The sequence below is a fragment of the Parasteatoda tepidariorum genome, chromosome 2 (genome assembly GCF_982258835.1).
Source record: "Parasteatoda tepidariorum strain Cologne lab strain chromosome 2, Ptep-v5.0, whole genome shotgun sequence".
In the NCBI taxonomy this organism is placed as follows: Eukaryota; Metazoa; Arthropoda; class Arachnida; order Araneae; family Theridiidae; genus Parasteatoda; species Parasteatoda tepidariorum.
The window spans coordinates 83,178,674-83,198,554 of record NC_141756.1 but is presented as its reverse complement, the minus strand read 5'-3'; the positions used below and the strand labels follow the sequence as shown (position 1 = coordinate 83,198,554).

The 19,881-nt window shown below is 31.1% G+C and overlaps 2 protein-coding genes across 3 annotated transcripts in view; both read right to left on the bottom strand.

The window, feature by feature from the left end:
* Tnpo (transportin 1) overlaps window positions 1–1,184 on the bottom strand; it is a 40,837-nt gene extending 39,653 nt beyond the window's left edge. The window contains exon 1 of one of the 2 annotated variants that reach the window (XM_043043721.3): window positions 566–1,184. In XM_043043721.3, coding sequence (XP_042899655.1) covers window positions 566–685 — 120 coding nt within the window. In that variant the 5' untranslated portion in view covers window positions 686–1,184. The remainder of the gene's footprint in view (window positions 1–565) is intronic. The other variant, XM_043043723.3, reaches the window with a different exon arrangement.
* Window positions 1,185–16,293: 15,109 nt separating this feature from the next.
* Window positions 16,294–19,866, bottom strand: SNRPG (small nuclear ribonucleoprotein G). The gene is made up of 4 exons (XM_016070603.4): window positions 19,533–19,866; window positions 19,425–19,447; window positions 17,327–17,451; window positions 16,294–16,463 (listed from the first exon to the last, which is right to left on the bottom strand). Exons 1-4 carry the CDS (start codon window positions 19,562–19,564, stop codon window positions 16,410–16,412), a joined length of 234 nt encoding a protein of 77 aa, XP_015926089.1. The 5' UTR covers window positions 19,565–19,866; the 3' UTR covers window positions 16,294–16,409.
* Window positions 19,867–19,881: the final 15 nt, after the last annotated feature.

The window sequence follows — 19,881 nt, the reverse complement described above, 5'->3', positions numbered from 1 at the left end:
ATCAGTTATGACACTTGTAGTAATTCCTACAAAACTATTGTAATCCTACAACACTAATGTGAACCAATTTAGGACTCCACTACCTTTAAGAAGCACTTAGAATCAATAAATCAAACTCCAAAATAAAGCTATGAAACTACAATTAAGACTGAAAAATATGATCTTTCTAATATTTGTAATAACTTTTATAAACTTAAAATGCATTGACATACTTGACATAAAATTGCTCAAATAAAAATATTTATTCAATAACATTAATACAGCCATTTTAAATTTAAAGCACCCACAAAATTTATTGATGATGAAAAACGTTAAGAGATATTCAAAGTGTAACATAACATATTGACATCTTAAGTTAATACTACAGTAAAAAAGTTTTAAAGTCAACAATTAATTTATTTTAAAACTTATAATGTAGTACGAAACAATCTGAGTTACATTGAAAACTAAAAAAACTGGGAAAACAATAAATGTTTTAGTAATACACAAAAATAGGCTTAACAATTGCTACTTTGTTATCCACAGAATCGAAAAGAAAACGCTTAAAGTAAAATAATAAGGATACTTCTTGAACAGCTCGTTGGGTAGCAGTATCAGGAGATTGTGATTCTTTTAAAAGTTTTAATATTTCTCTTAAGCCTTCTTCTTGTGGTTGCCATGCTAAAGCCATGGTATTTTCTCTCATTTTGTGTAGCACAACACCGGCAATAATGTTTTGGGCGCAGTTACAAAAACGTCTTTGGTTTCACACATTCACAAACTAATGAAAGTAAAACACACACAGACCTTTAAACTTCATTTCGCAAACAATAAAATTTATAAGATTCACCAACAAGACTTAATAAACTGTGAATCAATTTTAAGCAGTTAAAAAAAATGTATCCGTCACTAATCAGACTTCAATCTCGAAGAACTTCCTCTTCTTCAAAGAGTGTAAATATTGATTTATTTATGCTGTTGGGCTTACTTATAGCACTAATATTGATATTTTTTCCACTTCAAAAATTTAAATTTAATGTTTAGAAATATACAAATTTTTCATGAAATCTCTGTTAAGAGTCGTAAATATTAATGAATCTACAGAAATTATTACTATTTTCTGAAGATGAGTAATATTTGTATGAAAGACATTCTCATTGATGCAATTTACGCACCTTCGAGAGCACTGTTGAGGAAGAGTGAGCACTCAGATTGGTAAAATATATTCTCAGCTGGGACCGGAGGTGCGTGAATCGCATACAGTGGGAATGGTAGAATAATCACTAAATTTACTGACGCTGGCGGACTGATTTTTCCGAGTTTGAAAAAGCGCAGAATTCGAAAGAATTCGAAAGATTTAACAAGCTTGCTATGATGCTACTTAAAAAAAAAAGCAAGACTACATTACACAAATATAGCCAAATAAGGGATAACACTCAAAACCTGGCACACCTTACACTTTATTTATGCTGTGATATTAATTTTCTAGAATTTCTATTAGGCTCACGACCAGTTAGAATTTATAAATTACAGAAAACTCTTATGAATGGTAAATTTACGTATAAATCACAATCATAGAACTTCCTAGAATAATTAACGTGCTCACACAACGCATCATAAGCATAACATGAGCGGAGGGATACACTGGAAGTTCTCTAAATTTCTTCCGGTTTAAGGAAGTTTGTTGTTGTTTACATACAGTCAACCATCTCACCGAAGTCAAGCATCACTGACTGCGGTCAGTGAGCAGGTGGGTGACCACTTGAATCAGTCTGAGTAGGGACCGAGGGTGTGCGGTATTGGCTCTCGTTAGACTGTTCTACCGCAAAGTGCTCGACTTCGCGTGCAGGTCGTTGGGCTACCGTATCGGGGTTGCCATCCCCTCTGCAGGGGATCAAAATTGGGATGGCATATCTTCGGGTCATCCTCAGAGATGTTTCTCAGACCGTGGCCAATAGCCATTGCGCATATTCGATTCGAGACTGGTACTATTGAGTTTATAGTACTAACTGAAGGGATGATAGACTGTTTGGTAGGGCACTGGACCCATGTCAAAGAGGCCATGGGTTTGATCCCCGCAAGCCGATGACTCCCCGTGTAGTAAATGGTGACTGATACACGTGAAATCTGTTGAGTCAGAAAGTTCTCCATGTTCCCATAGCAAATAATACCTCTGGGCAGGCCCGGACTGGCCAGTAGGCAGACCGGGCAAATGCCCGGTGGGCCGGTCTGGCCTGAGGGCCGATTGTACCGAGCCAGCAGCGACAAATTTTTTTTTATACATTGCATGAATTCAAACAATATTGCGCAAATAATAATAATATTAAATAACATATATATGATATATGTGGTAATAATATTGTTTTAATATACAGGGTGATTCAGATCATGCGTGCTACCCATTTTTTTCGAGAATGGAGCAAATAATCGATTTGAAATAAAAAATCTAATAACTAAATCGACCCCAAGGAATTCAATAGTGGTATTGTTAATTCCCGGAAGTACCGGAATTTGAACACAGTTTTGATTTTTTAAATGGAAACCTATATCTTATTTGGCATCATTGGAGAGGGTTTTCGAAAAGAAGCAACTTTTACTTGAAATTTTTTTTATATCTCTTACTGTTCTCAAGATAATAGATACGAAAAAATTCTGATTATTTAGTTCAATTTATCATTTTTATCAAAAATAATTCACTTAAATTATCAAAATCGCTTCAATTTTTATAAAACATGGGAAGAAAAGCACAAATGTGTTTTAATAAAGGTAAAAGACATTATGACGAAAGAAAATTTTTTTAGTGAATATGTCAAAATCTATTTAATATGTATTTTTTCTTATCTATTATCTTGAAAATAGTAGGAGATATTAAAAAATATTTTAAGTAAAAGTTATTTCTTTTCAAAAACTCTCTTCAATGATGCCAAATAAGATATAGGTTTCTATTTAAAAAATATATGAAACATCGTGTATATGAAAGATTTCTTGCTGTTGTAGAGTGTATGTAAATCTTCAACTGGACAGAATGTGCTTTCGTTAGTGGATTCAGTTTTAAAGTCTTGTAATATAGATATAACAAAGTGCATCGGTAATTCAACTGACTGGGCTGCAAATATGTAAGGTGAATATAAAGGATTTTCTTCATGGCTTTCCAAAGAGTCCCCTGGTCTCATTCATGTGTGGTGTTATGCACATGTCTGAAATTTAGTTTTAGGAGATACCGCGAAGACACTAATTGAAAGTGCATAGTTTTTCAGCCTACTAAATAGCGTCGCAGTATTTTTCCGTGAGTCATACCAACGCATGAGCATCTGGGAACAAAGTAACGAGCACGGAAATAAAAAAAAGGCTCGCAACTATTGAAGAAACACGTTGGTGGTCCAAAGATTCTGCATTAAAGAAAATGTTTGATTAATTTTCAAACTCAGATTCTACTATTAAGCCGTTATATGCCACATTGATTACAAGTTTAGAAACTATACAACAAAATTCAAATTTCAAGCCAGATATCCGTGCAAAAGCAGAAATATTTTTGGAATCATTTTGCAAATATGAAACAGTCAAAATATTCTCAAGAATATTTGAATTAACTACAACGCTCTCCCAATATTTGCAAACCTCTGGTTTAGACATCTTAAAAGCTTTTGGAATGGTATCACAAACGTGTTCAGAACATAAAAAAAATAGTGAGAGATTTTGAAGGTGTACAATAAGTTACAGATGATTTCATTATTTGCGCAAATAAGGAGCTTGAAGAAACTGAAACTGAAATTCAAACAAAGTTTCCATAAAAAAGATTGAAGAAAAGAAAATTGATGCCGGGTGAGACAGCGTCGAATGAAACAGTTTTTGATGATGAAACCACTGCATTTAAGATAAACGTCCATAACATTATTTTCAGCACAGTTGTAGCGTCAATGGAACGCCGATTTCTGGCAAATGGAAAATTGTACGCCGATTTTTCCTATCTAGATCCGAAACGTTTTCCTGAAAAACGTCTTAACAAGTTTCAATCTGGCGAAGTAAATGAGCTAAGCAAACTCTTGCTAAAATTTGACGAAACAGCTATAGGTGAAAGTTTTCGGATTGAACTAAGAAATTTAGCTTTACATTGGGAAAAATTGAAAAATTCAGACTTAGGAGATTATAAAATAATCACAGAAGATCATTCAAATGAAATAACGACTTTTCTTTGGAAACAGAAGAAGTAAGTCTAAAATGTGAGACACGCAGTGCGCTCAAAAATTGTGTTATTTGTTGCCACAAGATGTTACAACAGAGATTCAATTGATTGACCAATTTTTACAATTTAATTAATCTAGCATTAAAATTTTTACTAACATTGTCAAAAAGTCAGGTGGCTTGTGAAAGATCATTAAAAATAATTAAAAATAGAATGAGGAGTACTTTATCTTCTGATAATTTGAATGCTCTCATGGTAATGGCAAATAGAAAAATATCTATTAATGAAATTAGATAGGACGACATAATCGATCAAGTGGCAGAAAATAGTGAGCCTCTTCAAAAGTTAAATTTAATTTTAATTTAGTGACTTTTGAAGAAGCATCAAATCTATTTTTAAATTTTTTTTTATATAAATCATTCATGTATGTGTAGTATAATAAATATTTTTATTTACTCTTCATCTTTCACCTTCTTTTTGATTTTATCAACCTATTACCTCATAAGAACCATGTATTTTAAACTGAAATATATTCTATAAAGGATTAGTAAGCAATTTTTATCTACTTTCTTACTTCGATAAATTAACTTACGTTCATGAGAATTTATAAGTAAAAAATGACTAAGAATGATACATAAGGAGCCGCGTACGCTTCGTGCACGCGGTGTTTATGTGAGTTAGAGGGCCGATGTCTCCAAAATGCCCGGGCCGATTTTAGATCCCAGTCCGGGCCTGCCTCTGGGGGTACTGATCCAGGAGTTTCCTTTTCTTCTGGATTGGTATCAAAATTACAAGGATACGGAGTTGAACATTGGTAGTCGTAAACCCAAAATTGGGTCAACTGCTCAACGTCGGTTACGTAACTGAAGGGATGCACAGTACTGCCGATCCGCAATATTATTTTATTCCGACCTTATTTGGCTTCTAATAATTCGCTCTGGGAGCTATCAATATCAAAGTATCATGAGAGTCGGAAGGCTCGAATATTTGAGGGAGCTGAATTAAAATATACAACCACAATAGCTCTAACTTTCACACATAAGAAAAAACATTCTTATGTCTGCAAGAAGATTAAATATTTTTATTTCTTTCCCGTTTCTAACTTTTACGAATTTAAATCAATGATTCATAAACTTTTTTTTATTTATCTGAAATATTGAGGAATCTAAGAGGTTCCTAATTATTGAGGGAAACCCCTCTCACCCACAGGGTACCAGCTGCCCCCCCCCCCAAAGACGTTCGCGAATATATTCACGAGACGTGCACGAATGAAAAAAATACGGAATCATGTCAGCAGCAATATAAAATCCCTTCTTCTTTAGGTCTATTTCTAAATTAAGGAAGTCGCCTCACAAGCAAGATCCCCTCTGCAGAGGATCAATAATTATGATGGCATGTTTTCGGTTGGTTCTCAGGAATGTTTCACACACCGTCACTAATTACCCATTGTCAGCTCTAGCGCGACATAAAGTCCCTACCTAACTTCATAAAACGATATAAATCTCGGGCTAAGTTTTTACCCAAAGAAAAGTTTTAAAAAAAAAGAAGATATATGAAATTTTAAAAGTCATTAATTCTAATAGTTTTTTTTTTACTTCGAAAACCTTCAATATAAACTATTTATTTACTCCAAAACTAAATCGAAATTAAAATAAAGTGAGACACGTTACTCATTGTCAAACATATAAGTATGCGGGAAAAAAAAATTCATTATCCTCTTTCTAATAGTTTTCGTTAAATTAGATTACGCTGCGCAAAAAATTAAATGAAAGGCAATCTATAATTCAGAATGGACAGAAAATAATATTAACTGATGGTCACAAAAATAATATTTTGATATTCAAATGTTCTTTAAACATTTCTCTGGAAATGCGCAAAATTTCTGCTATTTTATGTATAATAGTTTTTTTTTTTTCTTAAATTAAGTATAGTGAAAAGCATACTCAATGAAAAGTCCCTAAAACAGCAGTGGTAGTGGCTTTTACATTTTTCTTTTTAATTTAGAGAGGTAAATTATACAGAATATATTAAAATTATTTATCATTTGTATGGCTGCATCTCGGACTATTGTAATATTCTGGGAAATTACAAATTTAGTTCAAATTGTAATTTCCCAGTAGAGCCCACTTGGTTCTCTTATAAAACAGACTTGTTTTAGAGGCAGAAAGCTTTTTATAGCTTTAAAAATCAATTCAGGGTAAACAGTTTCTGTTTTAATGGAAGACAGCTGCGTAATTTTATCAAGAAAAAAGAAAAGATTTTTTAAAAAAGGAATTTATTTCTTAATATCTGTAAGAATTGCATTTTACTAACTATATTAGGAATGCACAACCTTTTTGAGGGAAGGGCCATATGCACAACAGATTGATATATGAAGGGCCGTATGCCAAAGTATTTAGAAAAACATATTGACAGCAATTATTGGTAGCATTTGTTATGAAAACAATTTTTGTTGTGGTCAATAAATACTTTTTATCAGTTAACCTTGTCATATGCTAGCATATAATTAAATACTACTTTTAAATGTTTAAAATTAAAAACTGCGAAACTGATTACTTAGAGTCGAAAAGAAGAATTAGAAAATCAGAATCAATTTATCGGAAAAATATTCAGATAAGTTGAAGTAAATAAAAACAATGGAAAAATTAATGTTTTTTTTTATCACATTATATAATGTAAAAGTGCATTAAAACATCAATTTTATCATTCAAACATTTTAATGTTCATAGAATGAAATTTAAAAATAATAAATAAATGAAAGTTAAATTCTTTAGTTTATAGAAAGTTCGTTGGGTTAAAAATGATTAAAATTAAAACCCTTTTAGCGAAAAATAATATTCAACATTTAGTAAGGAATATACTCCAACCTTAAAACATTTATTTTAAATAAATTATAAGAGTCAGGGGCTGAGAGAGAAAATAAAAAGAAAGAAAACATTAATTTCGAAGGAACTAAAGAACTATTAAGATACTTGTCAACAACTCTTTATGACCAATACTTTTTTAACATGACGCTACTAACAGTTAATACACACATATATATTAACAATTAATTAAAATTCACATTACGATACTTACCTTGATTACGCTTTTTTATAGTTAAAATTTAATAATATACAAATCAATTCCAGCATATAATCATAAATGATATAAAATGGTCCATGTAGGTAGAAAATGGTTTAAAAAATTTCTTAATGGTCATCCTGCAATTTGCAAAATTTTCAAATATTGTGATAATTTTATCTACTTGATCATCTGATAGCTTTTTCAGGTCATGAAATGAAAATTTCATGATTTTGCTCATGATTTTCATGAGGACTGCTCCACAATTTTGAACCATGCTCAATTCATTCTGGAAAAGTCTTTCTACAGAAGCCATTATTTTTAGGCAGTATTAAATTCAGGGCAAATAACCTAAAATCGCGTAAATACGAATAGCAATGTGTGAGTTTTAAACCGCTCTAATGCAAATTGTTATTAGTGATTTTTAAATTGAGTGAATAAAAAAAGCGATGTGTGGTTTTTAAATGGCGTGAATGTGAATCGAGATGTGTGACGTAAAATTGCGGGAAAACTTCACTATGTATGATTTTTAAAATGCGTGAATATGAATAGCGGTATGTGGTTTTTAAATCGCGTGAATACGAATCGTGGTTTAAGATTTTTAAATCTCGTTAATGTCAGTACGAAATGTGACTCTTATCTTAGGTTGCGAAGAGAATAAAAAAGTACGATTTTTAATACGCGTAAATACGAAATGCGATGTGGTTTTTAAATCATGTGACTACGAAAAATAATATGTTGGGCACGTGTTGTTAAACTTGCACGTGTACATGGGATTAAAGAAATATGCATGTGTATTGAATTATTTTTCTGCGAAAAGGACCCGCATTTAATATAAATGTACAAATTGCGTTTTTCTATTCTTTCTGGGAAGGCGTCGATTTAGCTAAGATACGTAATTACTTTTTAAGTTTAAAAAAAATCAATAAATAAAAGAAAATTAATACATAAAAATTTAAAATAGAATCGAATTTCATGAGTTTTAATATTGTGTTGAAGTATCAGGATATTCAAAATTACATGTAAAAATACAGCAATAACTGCAAAAAAAAATAAAACTCGTATATTTATGCTAAAATCGGCACAAATAAAGCACGTAAAAGGTAATTTTTTTAAAGCGCGATTTAAAACTCACGTACCGTGAAACATTGTATTAAAAATATCGGGATTTTTTAAATAACGGGGAAAAGTATAGTAATAACTAGACAGCGGATAATATGCAATTGCATACGTGCATATGCAATTGCATATTTTAGCACTTTTTGTCATTTGTGCATAAAAAGGTATACTTGCTCTTATGAATGCATATTTTCAGCATTTTATGGCTTTTCCCTCCTAAAACCATGTCACTATTCTTTTTTTGTTAGCATAAGAACCGCTTTAAATTTTGTTTTGTCGTTCTTTATCACCTGAAAGGGTCAGCTGGATTGATGTTGCTGGGGGTGATTGCAATCACGCGAAAAAGATGTAGAAATGAGGTGTGTGTCAGAAAGGGGGGTACAAAGGGTCCACCCAAACAGACATTCGTCACAGAAACCTCAGAAAGGGGTGGTCAGATATTCTATGAAGGGATGTCTTTTCCTGGAATAAATAATTGTCAATCTGTGTGGGAAAAATAAGGCTTCTGTGGTTGGTAGAAAATGACCTCCCTTTCCTGTGATTGATTAGTTAAAAGGTGGAGTGAATACATTTTCGGAGAGAGCTGCTATTCTAACATATTTCGATAGATAGATAGTTTCGACATCCATCAGTTGAATACGTAGTTAGAGAAGCTTCGAACGTGATTTTAGACTGCTGAATTTTATAATATGCCAAAAATTAAGTTCAATAAATCAAATTTAATGAAGACATGGATTTCGGACTATGGGAAGGACTTTACGACCGATGGGGAAATAGTATTTTGCGTGATTTGTCAAAAACACATTTCCTGTGAAAAAAAGTACCAAATCGATCAACTTATAAAGACTAATGCTCACTCCGCGAAGAAAAAGCAGAGTACAAAAGGATTTGTTCAAAGTTTATTAACTATTCCTGTTCAAGCAGCTAAAATGGAAAGTGATTTTTCTAGTGATTTATGCAAAGCCTTAGTAAGCAGCAATATTCCTTTAAAAAAGTTAAATAATCCAAACTTAAGACAGTTTTTAAAAAAATATTGTACCAATCAGATCATTCCCGATGAATCGACTTTAAGAAAGAACTACCTTCAACCGATATATAACGAAGTACTGGATAGTATTCGACGAGATATTGGAGATGGCCCTATATGGATTGAAGTCGATGAGACGACAGATAAGTGCGGTCGCTATATTGCTCATTTTATTTGTGGAAAAATGGATAATATTCCTACTCGATCACATCTTCTAGCAAGCAAAGCCCTTGAAAAAGTCAATCATTATACAATAGCAAGGTTTGTCAATGATTCTATCAGATTATTATGGCCTGATAGAGATGGTTCTGAAAATGTTTTGATTTTTGTCAGTGATGTCGCTCCGTATATGGTCAAATCTGCAGCAGCACTGGAAATTTTTTTTATCCCAGAATGCTTCATATTACATGTTTGGCTCATGCTGTTCACAGACTGGCTGAGACTGTTCGAGAAGTATTCTCTGTGAATGATTTAATTTCTAGTATCAAGAAAGTTTTTCTCAAGGCACCTGTGCGCATAAAATTGTATAAAGAAATGTATCCTGATTTGTCCTTACCCCCACAGCCTGTGATAACTAGGTGGGGTACATGGATTGAAGCTGCACGTTTTTACGCTAATAATTTTGATGCAATAAAGTCAGTTGTAGATGCAATTGACAGTTCCTGTGCTTCTTCAGTTTATGTCACAAAAGAATTACTACAGGATATCTCTTTGCAGAAGGATTTGGCCATAATTGACACTCACTTTTCTTTCTTAAGTGGAGCAATAACAAGGCTCCAAACACGAGGTCTTCCCCTGGCTGAGGCCATATCCGAAATTGAAAAAATTCAACAGTGCATCAATGCTCTTCCAGACTCAGTTGGGAAGAAAGTAAAAGAAAAATGGTGTTTCGTTCAAAACAAAAATTCGGGTTTTGCAGCAGTGAAGAAGATAAATGATTTTCTTAAGGGAAACGGAACTGAAATTCCAGAGAAAGTAAAACCAATGAGTACGAAATTGTACAAGTTTTGTCCAATAACATCGGTTGACGTGGAGAGGTCATTTTCTGCTTTCAAAATGATCTTTGATGACCGACGACATCAATTCACCCTTGAAAATTTGGAAAAACACTTAGTTGTGTATTGCAACAAAAATTATTCAGTTTAATAAAATCTTTCCGGAAAATGCGATAATTTTTCTTCTCTCATTTATCATACTTCAGTTTTAGGCTTTTTCTTCAGAAATGTATAGATTCAAGTAAGAAATATTTTGATTTTCTTCCTTTTAACAAAAAAATGTTTTAGCTGTGTTTGTTGGAAAAAGTAAGTAGTAGTATTTAAATAAGTTGAACTTTTAATTTCTATTTTAAATGCATATTTCTAGTTTTAAGAGCATTTATTCAAGTTTTTAGTGCATATAATCCGCTGTCTAGTAATAACTAACGAAAAAAACTATTAAAAAACCTTTACATTTCTGATGAAATTGGCATAAATAAAGCGCGTCAAAAAATAATGAATTTAAATGCGGAATGTGAAATCAAAGCGTCGCAATAGCCTATAAAAAATATCGGGAACCTTGTAAAAATGTATAACAATAATTACCAAAATAACGTTTGAAAAATAATTTGTTTTGCGATAAAATCGGCACAGGTAAACCACGTCAAAAAGTAATTATCTAAATGAGCGATTCGTAACTCGCGATTTATAATATCGTGTTTAAAATATCGAAATTTTAAAAACCAAGTGGAAATGCGTTGCAATAACTGCCGAAAAAAAGCCACTTAGATTTGCGCAGGCAAAGCCCATCGAAAATAAGTATATTTAAATGTCCCATTCAAAATATATTTAAAAAATTCAGGATTTCAGAAACTGCGTAAAAATGGGTAGCAATAGCCACCGATAAGTCATTGGATTTACGATGAAATCGGCACACACGAAAAGCGTCAAAAGTGATAACTAAAATTCGTGTATCGTAAAATAATGTATTAAAAATATTGGGATTTTCAAAACTATGCATAAATCCGTAGCGTTAACCATCGAAAACAGGCTATCGACAAACTACATTGATTGAGACTGGGTGCGACAAAACTTAAATGTGGAATTTCAAATTTACGATTTTTTATCTCAATCCATCTATCTATATATATTTAAATATTGTTCAGGTTGCTGCCGCTGGATGCACACCACAGTTGCAATGTGTTATGTTACACTGCATGCAAAGATATAGATGAATTATTATTTAAATAAAACACTTAGCACATACAACCAAGGGTGCCAGTCACCATAGCTATTCGTTGGGCTGACTTTATTCTACTTAAGGAGGCATTTTTAAATTTTTTTTTGGGGGGGGGGGGAGATTTATAATCTTTTTGATGGGGCATATTTTTCCAGCCAAATTTACTACATAATGTCAATGCACAACTTTACATTCATATGAAATAACAAAAGAGAGATAACACATTCACAATTAGTGGTTCAGTTTAAGTGGTGGATTAGATTTCAAAATCTTTTTTGGTAGGGGATACTTTTTGAATATTTTTAGTGGAGAGTTTAACTAAAAATTTAAGCAAGAGAGGTACATTCATAACCAGTTGTTTACTGAAACACTAGTTTTAAGAAATTTTTAAAACCCTTTGAAAAATAAAGTTCTCATAAAAATCTAAGCTTTTAAGCAACAAATTCTTATTTTTTGATTGGAATTTTTAATAAGTCTTCATATACTGCAGCCCTCAGCCTTTCCAATCGGCCATGGCCATATTAAGTGTTTAAGGTTTCAAAATGGGGACTTTCCAATCGTGTTCCTAATCACCTTTTCTGCCTTGCATTTCCAAGCAGCTGCTGGTTGATCCTGACTTTCTGCAGATATATGGGGAACTGACACGACAGGGCCTTCTGGACCTGGTCTAGGCTTTCCTTCTTCAGGGGGATGTGTAACATACATTAACACTTAGAGAATATTGTTCAGCGACATGTAATATATAATAATATGCTAGGAGATATACAATTAAAAAAATTTCTTTCTGCACACTTCAATCTAATCCTTGTATATAAATTGATTTTTTAATATCAGTTCCTTTTGAATAAGAGTCAACTGACAAAATTTTTTAAGACAAAAATATCACTGCAACAGTTTTGTATTTTGATCTTAGAACATACTTATTTACAAAATATTTCTAACAGCAAATCAACAGTAGATAGAACAGATAACAAGAAAATAGTTCAAATAAATGTTTTTTTTTTTTTTTTTATTGTATCCAGAAATTGGGAGAGGAGGCACCCCTGCATACAACTATTGATATTGAATGAAATGACCAATTTGAATATTTGGGATCAATAACTGTGTGATACCATGACAAGTTTCCTTAAACTAAAAAAAGTCAGAATATCCAGTAATTCAGTGGTTCTTCAAGTTGAATATAAAAGTACTCCTAAAATACATAATTTTAGGAAACTCAAAAACATTTTTTCGTTTTCTTAATAAAATGCAATCAATGGATATATGTCACCCAATGCAATGCTCTGTTTAAGGGGCCAAGAGAATAGGTCTATTTGAAAAGTTTCACCAAGAAATTAATATTTACCAAACATTATTAAAATCAAAATATATTTTATATAATAATCTCGACCAACAAACCATAGAACAATTGACAAAACTACATCAAAATTTTAGAAGATTCAGCTTTCCATAAAAGTTAAAATATTATTAGGCGACATTAGAAAATTATCTGTTTTAACATAGACTACTTTCTCTTCAAAAAAGTGGTGAAACTATTCCTTTGATTGAGGTGACATTTGTTAATCTGGCTTTTTAATTCCATTTTTACTGCACAACTTGTACTTACAGGAGATAATAATCCCCTTCACATAAGAAAAACAAAACGTACTCAGGGGTAGAAGTGACCAATGAGAAAAAAATAGGATTGTTTTGAAAAAAATATAGGATTTTTTAGAAAAAAAATATAGGATTTTCTGGAATAAAAAATAGGGCAAAAAAGATCTAATTTAAATTGAAAAGATTATATGAATAACTTTAAAACTTTATTATTTAACACTATAAAAATTTGATAAAAAAATTATGTAAACAATTTTCCGCAGCTGAATGGTGACAATAAAATCATACATACCTTATTATTGCTTTAAAAATTAAAAACCACATTAAAAAATTAACTTTATCAAACTAATGACTTTTTCAATAATTAACATTTTATTTACTTCTCTCTATTACATTAAATTATTTCAAAAATTATGCAGCATTGCTTTTAGATTCATTTATCATTCTGCAAAGTCTTTAACTTTTTGTTGCCAGCATCAATAAGTGCTTGCCCAGCCTCAATATCAGCCATAGATTTCCGTTTGAGTCCTTGTTTTAGCCTCTGGTTTCCTTCTTCAATCATAGCCTGAGCTGAAGAAACATTTTCCTTAAAACCTTTCAATTTCTCCTCAGTTGAGTTTTTTATAGAAGTACTGGACTTAGGCTCTAAACTTTTTTCCTTGAGGTTTTTCCTTTTATTTTTCTGCCTTATATTTGCTGTGGGCTTCTTTGTAGAACTGGATCATCTCTTTTGTTATTTCCACAAAGAAGCATTTTTTCTAACTGAATCTTTTATAAGTCTTAAGCCTACTAGCGTGTTTAAATTCATTCTTGACCTTTCATTTGCTAATTGAAAGGCCACTTTCCACAGAGGCTTGCTCATGAGAAACAGAGAGGACTACCTTCACAAGTTTAGTTAAAAACGGATATTTTAAACCACCATTACCATCTTTAAGAACAAACACATTGTTCCAACACTTGTCAATGGGAATATTTTCAGTTTCCTCGGGAACTTATTCATTTGCATACAAATGCCACTCGTCAGTCAGTTTATCAACACAGTTCTGTGGTACGTTGTGGGGTAGCATGTTGCACAATCTTCAGATTGTAGGCAAAATATTCACTACAGGTTCTTTCTTCACAATAGGGTGAAAATTTGTAACAGTTTATTTTCCAAGGCAATTTCTGGAGGAGGTATTCAATTATTATAACATAAAATTTCTTAGCATTAAATAGAAATAGCTCCTTTTCTTCACTTTTTACCAAGTTAAGTACCCTACGAACATTATTGCCCACAACCATCTTTTTGAGGGGCTAGACATCTTTGTTCAAATCTACCTCAAGTAATTTGTTGCCACTTTTGTCTTTCAAAACTTCTTTAATAAAGCGTCGCATGATTTTTATCATCAAATCACATTAACTCATTGTATAAAGTGTGAATCAATGAGTTTTTTTGTTGTAATAGCTTTAAAATATTATCAAAAATTGATCCAACACTGATAAGGAAATGTAAATAAGTTGATAATAAAAGATGTTCTAAAACTTTTTTAATGCTTGGAAATCTACTAAGTTTTACCAAACTACTTTTCTGTTTAGGTAGATCTTCTATAAAACACTCCTTTAAAGGAGGCAAAAGATGCAGGATTCTTTCGCAGACAGTAACAACAGAAAGCCATCTGTTGCTCACATATCTGAACACTTCAGAATATTCACAACCAAAATGATCAATTTCTTTTTGGGGATCCTCTTTCCTGGAAGGAAATTTGGAAAACCATGAATAAATGTTTTCCAAAAAACCAATAATATTCCCAAATTCTTCAATAGCTAAACCTTTTCCAAAGGCATTATGAATAACATGTAAATTACATGTGCCCACATTTATTAATCCATACTTCCTAATCTCTGTAACTTCTTTGTCGAATAGTTGAAAAACACATTTATTAACATTTGGACCATCAGGCTCAAGCATCACTATATGCTTTAAATCTATTTTACAAGAATTTAGAATTGATTTCATTGCATTAAAAATGTTGTGAGCAATTGCATGCCCCAATAAATAATCTTGTGATGGCAGATATACCACCATCACAAGAGCACCAATATCGAATGTGCACATCAAGTTGCTACTGGTTCTCTGTTATTTCACCCTTTATTGACAAAAGGGGAGTTGTTCCACAAATCTCCCCAGGCCCTAACAATAGGAGTCCACACACTAACTTAGCCATTGTACCTTGAAACTTTTGTTAAACAACTACAAGAGATAGGGAAGGGGGGAGAACACTATTTATGTGTTCACTTACCCATTGTCATTAAGCAGTATTGATGACAAGTGAATTTCAAAATGATCATGACTATCTGAGGAAAGAAAAATCTAGAAAATTGTCTTCTATAGTAAAAAAAAATATATTAGAGGGAAAAAATATAGGCCAATTTTGAAAAATATAGGAAATAAAGGAAAAATAGGAGGCTTTCTTAGCTTTTTATAAAAATATAGGAAAAATAGGAAATATAGGAGGACTTCTACCCCTGCGTACTTGATCAATTAGATTGTCTTGTTTAAAAAGACATCCTAAATTAAAAGTTTCCGCACTTAACTATGAATTAAAAATTTATGTTTAAATATAGATTTTTTTTTTTTGCAGTAGAGTAGATGGAAGTAAGTTCAATGTTGCATAACATAAATTAGGAAATTGAGCAATTTAGCACCTATGCTTCCAACCTATTTCCTTACACACACTTTGTCAAACATCAATAATCATGATTCAAATGTCACAGACATGATTAAATAAATAATCCATCTCCTAGTAAATTCATTTGTTAGACTTCTTGCAATGAGCCTTGTAAGCGCTTTGCGAAGTGATGATTCTAATTAACCTACAAACTATGTCATAAATTTCTCACCCTAATGCTAAAATATGCATTATTATATAAATAACTGACAATTTAAGTCAATAGTACAAATTTACACTTAAGTACATTTAGCTAAGTAACTTCAACCACAACCTAAAAATCATGAATAAGAATACAAAATTACTACAATAACTGAAAAAGCGCTTAATTCACTTTGAGACATAAATTGACAAAAGTGAAATGAAATATTATAGTGAGTTACTTAAATGACCATTAGAAAAAGTCACGCAATAAACATTTATTATTGTCACAAGGTTTTTTTTTTTTTACAAATTGAAATGACGATATAAGAAAAAAATGAATGTCTTTTTATACAACATGAGAAGGAGGGAGAATATATCAAGCTATTCTTTCTAATGCTTCAAGCAAAACAATGCTGTTTCCTCTGATAACCTGAAAGTAAATACTTTTTAATTAGAACTGTATGAAGTAGGTAATATATCAGAAATCAAACAGTAAATTGGAATAACTATTAATCAATTTTTAACCCTAGCATTTCAATAGGTAATTCATTAACTAGTATATAACAAGCAAATTATACTAACACATGAACACTTGATTGTGACACTAAGTGAAAATCCCTGAAAATTACGAGTGATAAAAAAAATCCAATATCAAGATATCAATTTATATACCATAAAATGTTTCACATTTAATATACAAATTCTTTGAACTAACATTTATAATAAAATATTTTACTAATGAAGAATATCACACTTTTATAGTAACTAATTCAACAAGAATTGCAACATTGGATTTTAAAATCTCGTGAATATGAACCACGATATTGGATTTAAAACACTCGAAAGTACAAACTGCAAAATTGATTGAATTGCACAGTTTATATATTGCACCTCTAAACTAGGAAAATAAGAAAACAAAAGTTTGATATTACAACTGGCACGTTTGATTTTAAACTTGCTTGAACCTAGATATCGGATTTTTAAATGCGTGAACAAAAATTACAATGGCCCATTTATAAATCGAGAATATACATCTTACAATGCATAACTTTCAAATTTGTTGAACACGAAAATCGTCATATCAACAGACTCGTTCAGTGGCTTATAATGACGGCTTAAATAAGATTTCTGAAGTATCACGTCATACGAAAGTCAGTACATCGGCCTGCCGATATACGCGTTAAATTAATTAATCACCCAGCCCTAATTGTAATAATAAATATTTTAAGGAATGAAAGAATAAAACAAAACATTAATGTTAATCAATGATAATATTCTAAAAGTAAGGCATACAATCATCCCAATATTGTTGCTCTTGTTATCTTTCAATTGCTCTATAGCTTCATCAAGGACAAGGTTCATAAATGGATCAAAGCCTCGCAAAACGCCTACAATGTGGCGTCCACCATTCAATTTCACTGCAAAATACAATACATTATAAATAAGGCACAAGAAGAATTTAAATTCAACAGAATAAATCAAGAAAACAAAATAGGAACTGAATTTTTACACTACCATAGTTGACCTTTAGCTAAACAAATATTTTCACTTGACAAAGTTTGAGTTAACAAAATGTGAAGTAAAAACAAGAATGACACAGAAAATGTCTTGACAGAAATGACTGTTTTAGAAAAAATAGTTGAATTGTCTCACTTTGTATCAAAATATAGTGATAGTAAAAATATATTATCAGTGTGAGCACTGAAAATAAATATTACAAATAGGCTGGCTAGGTACCAAGTTTACTTTTTATTTATGAATTAATAATGCCAACTTTTATGATGTGTAATTTTTAAAATGCATAAATACTGATTGAGAAATTAAATTTTAAAATCGCATTAATAAGATTTGCAGTCTTTATCTTATGGTTAAGAATTTGCATATACTTCTGAAACGCATGTAAATATAATAATCTACTTTTGCTGAAGTAGGTAGGCACCAGCAATATATAAATTATGTGAAAGGTAAATGGATCTGCTGCTTGTACTTCAGGGCTTATTACTAAAACTATTACAGCAGTGTTCTTGATTTACATACAGCTACGTAAGTCTCCAGGGCAGTGATTCTCAACCACTGTGCCGCCAAATTCTTAAAATGTGCCGTTAAATATTAGAAATGATACAATAAAAATTATAATGTTTTTTTTTGTTACAAGTAAAGTTTAAATTAAAGAAAAGTATATATTTACATATAAAAAATTTTACACGATTTTACCGCATGAACATCTTTGTCGGCGATCGTCTTGTCTTTGAAAATTTAAAAAAAAAAACTTTGAAATAAGTAAGAAATTTAATGACTATTAAAATTATTAACCAACAATGAAACAAGTTAAATATTAACTTTCAAACAGAAATAATAGCTAATCATTAAAGTAAACTATGCAATTAATAGTTATAAAAACAAATTAACAAGGGATAACTATCAAAAAAATAAGCTAACAATTAATAATCAGCAAAACAAACTAGTTAACAAGAGTTCACAAAAAAATAAGTTAATAACTGTAGAAAACAAACTAACAATTAATAGCTAGCAAAAAAAAATATAACCGCTACTAACTAATAAAATGTAGTCTAAAGAGATAATTAATCCCTTAATAAACGCGCACAAACTATTTAACACAGTGTATTATAGGTAAGTAAACAACATTTAAAATAATTGTTTTCATTGTGTGCCGTCTAATTTCGAAATCGTTAAAAGCGTGCCGACCCCCAAAAAAGGTTGAGAATCACTGCTCTAGGGTGAATCATGCCTTCCTCCTCATCAGTACAGCCTAGTCAAACTTTACTTTCATGATTTTGGAAGAGCGTGCAGGGAACCAATGAATAATTTTAGGGAAGGTGCTTTGAATTTAACAGGTGTAATCATGGTAGTATTCTGATGAATATGGTTGCAGGGTGACCAAAAAATTATTATTCCAATTAAAATCATTGATAATTTTATTGCAGTAAAGTTGTAAAAACCATTATTTAACTATGTCTATTTTATAAGGTAGGTATTTTCTTGAGTGTCTTCGAAAAAACAGCTATGAAAGTAAAATTTTTCATGTATTTACAGTGTTATTTTTTTTATTAATGAATAAAACAAATGCTATAAAAATAAAAATGTATTGTGCTGAAACAGAAATACAAATGAAAGAACAAAATGAACAGAAATACAAACATTTTAAAGCTGCAATTATATATTTCAGTGGTAATCAAAATGAATAATGCGTAAGTAGAAATGATAATGCGTAAGGTGGTAAAAAAAAGCAACCTGGAAGCCATTATTACACTGAAACATAAATGAAAGATAGTACTACATATGTAAAATTTGTAGGTAATGTGGGATATTAACAACATAAAAATTTTAATTGTCTTTCTTAAATAATAAAATAATTTATTTTGTAACTTACAGTGGAGCTTCTTATCCATATACCTGCAATTAAAAAAATAGAGTTAGTAAAATGGAGCATCAAAATGGCCATATTTACAAATAAGTAAGAATCTAATAAAATAGTTACTTTTTAAGCTCGGGTGGTTGTGCTTTACTCATAATGACTTATAATAAATTGATGCAATATAACAGTAATGTATTAAAATGCAACTTAAGTTCAATAATACACAGCTTTCAATTTCCTAAATTCTCACACTAAGCCGGCAGAAATTTTTTTAACTTTAACCGGACAAAAACTTTGATGCCATTTATAAAAAAATAGTCTGAATGAATTCATTAAATTCACAAAATCAAAAACTATATCCAAAACTGATCTACATTCTGTCTGAAAATTTTTTTTTGGTTTAGAATCAAATAAAATATTTCATCTAGACATATTTGTTTAGATCAAAAATTGTTCTAAATTTTTTAAAAGG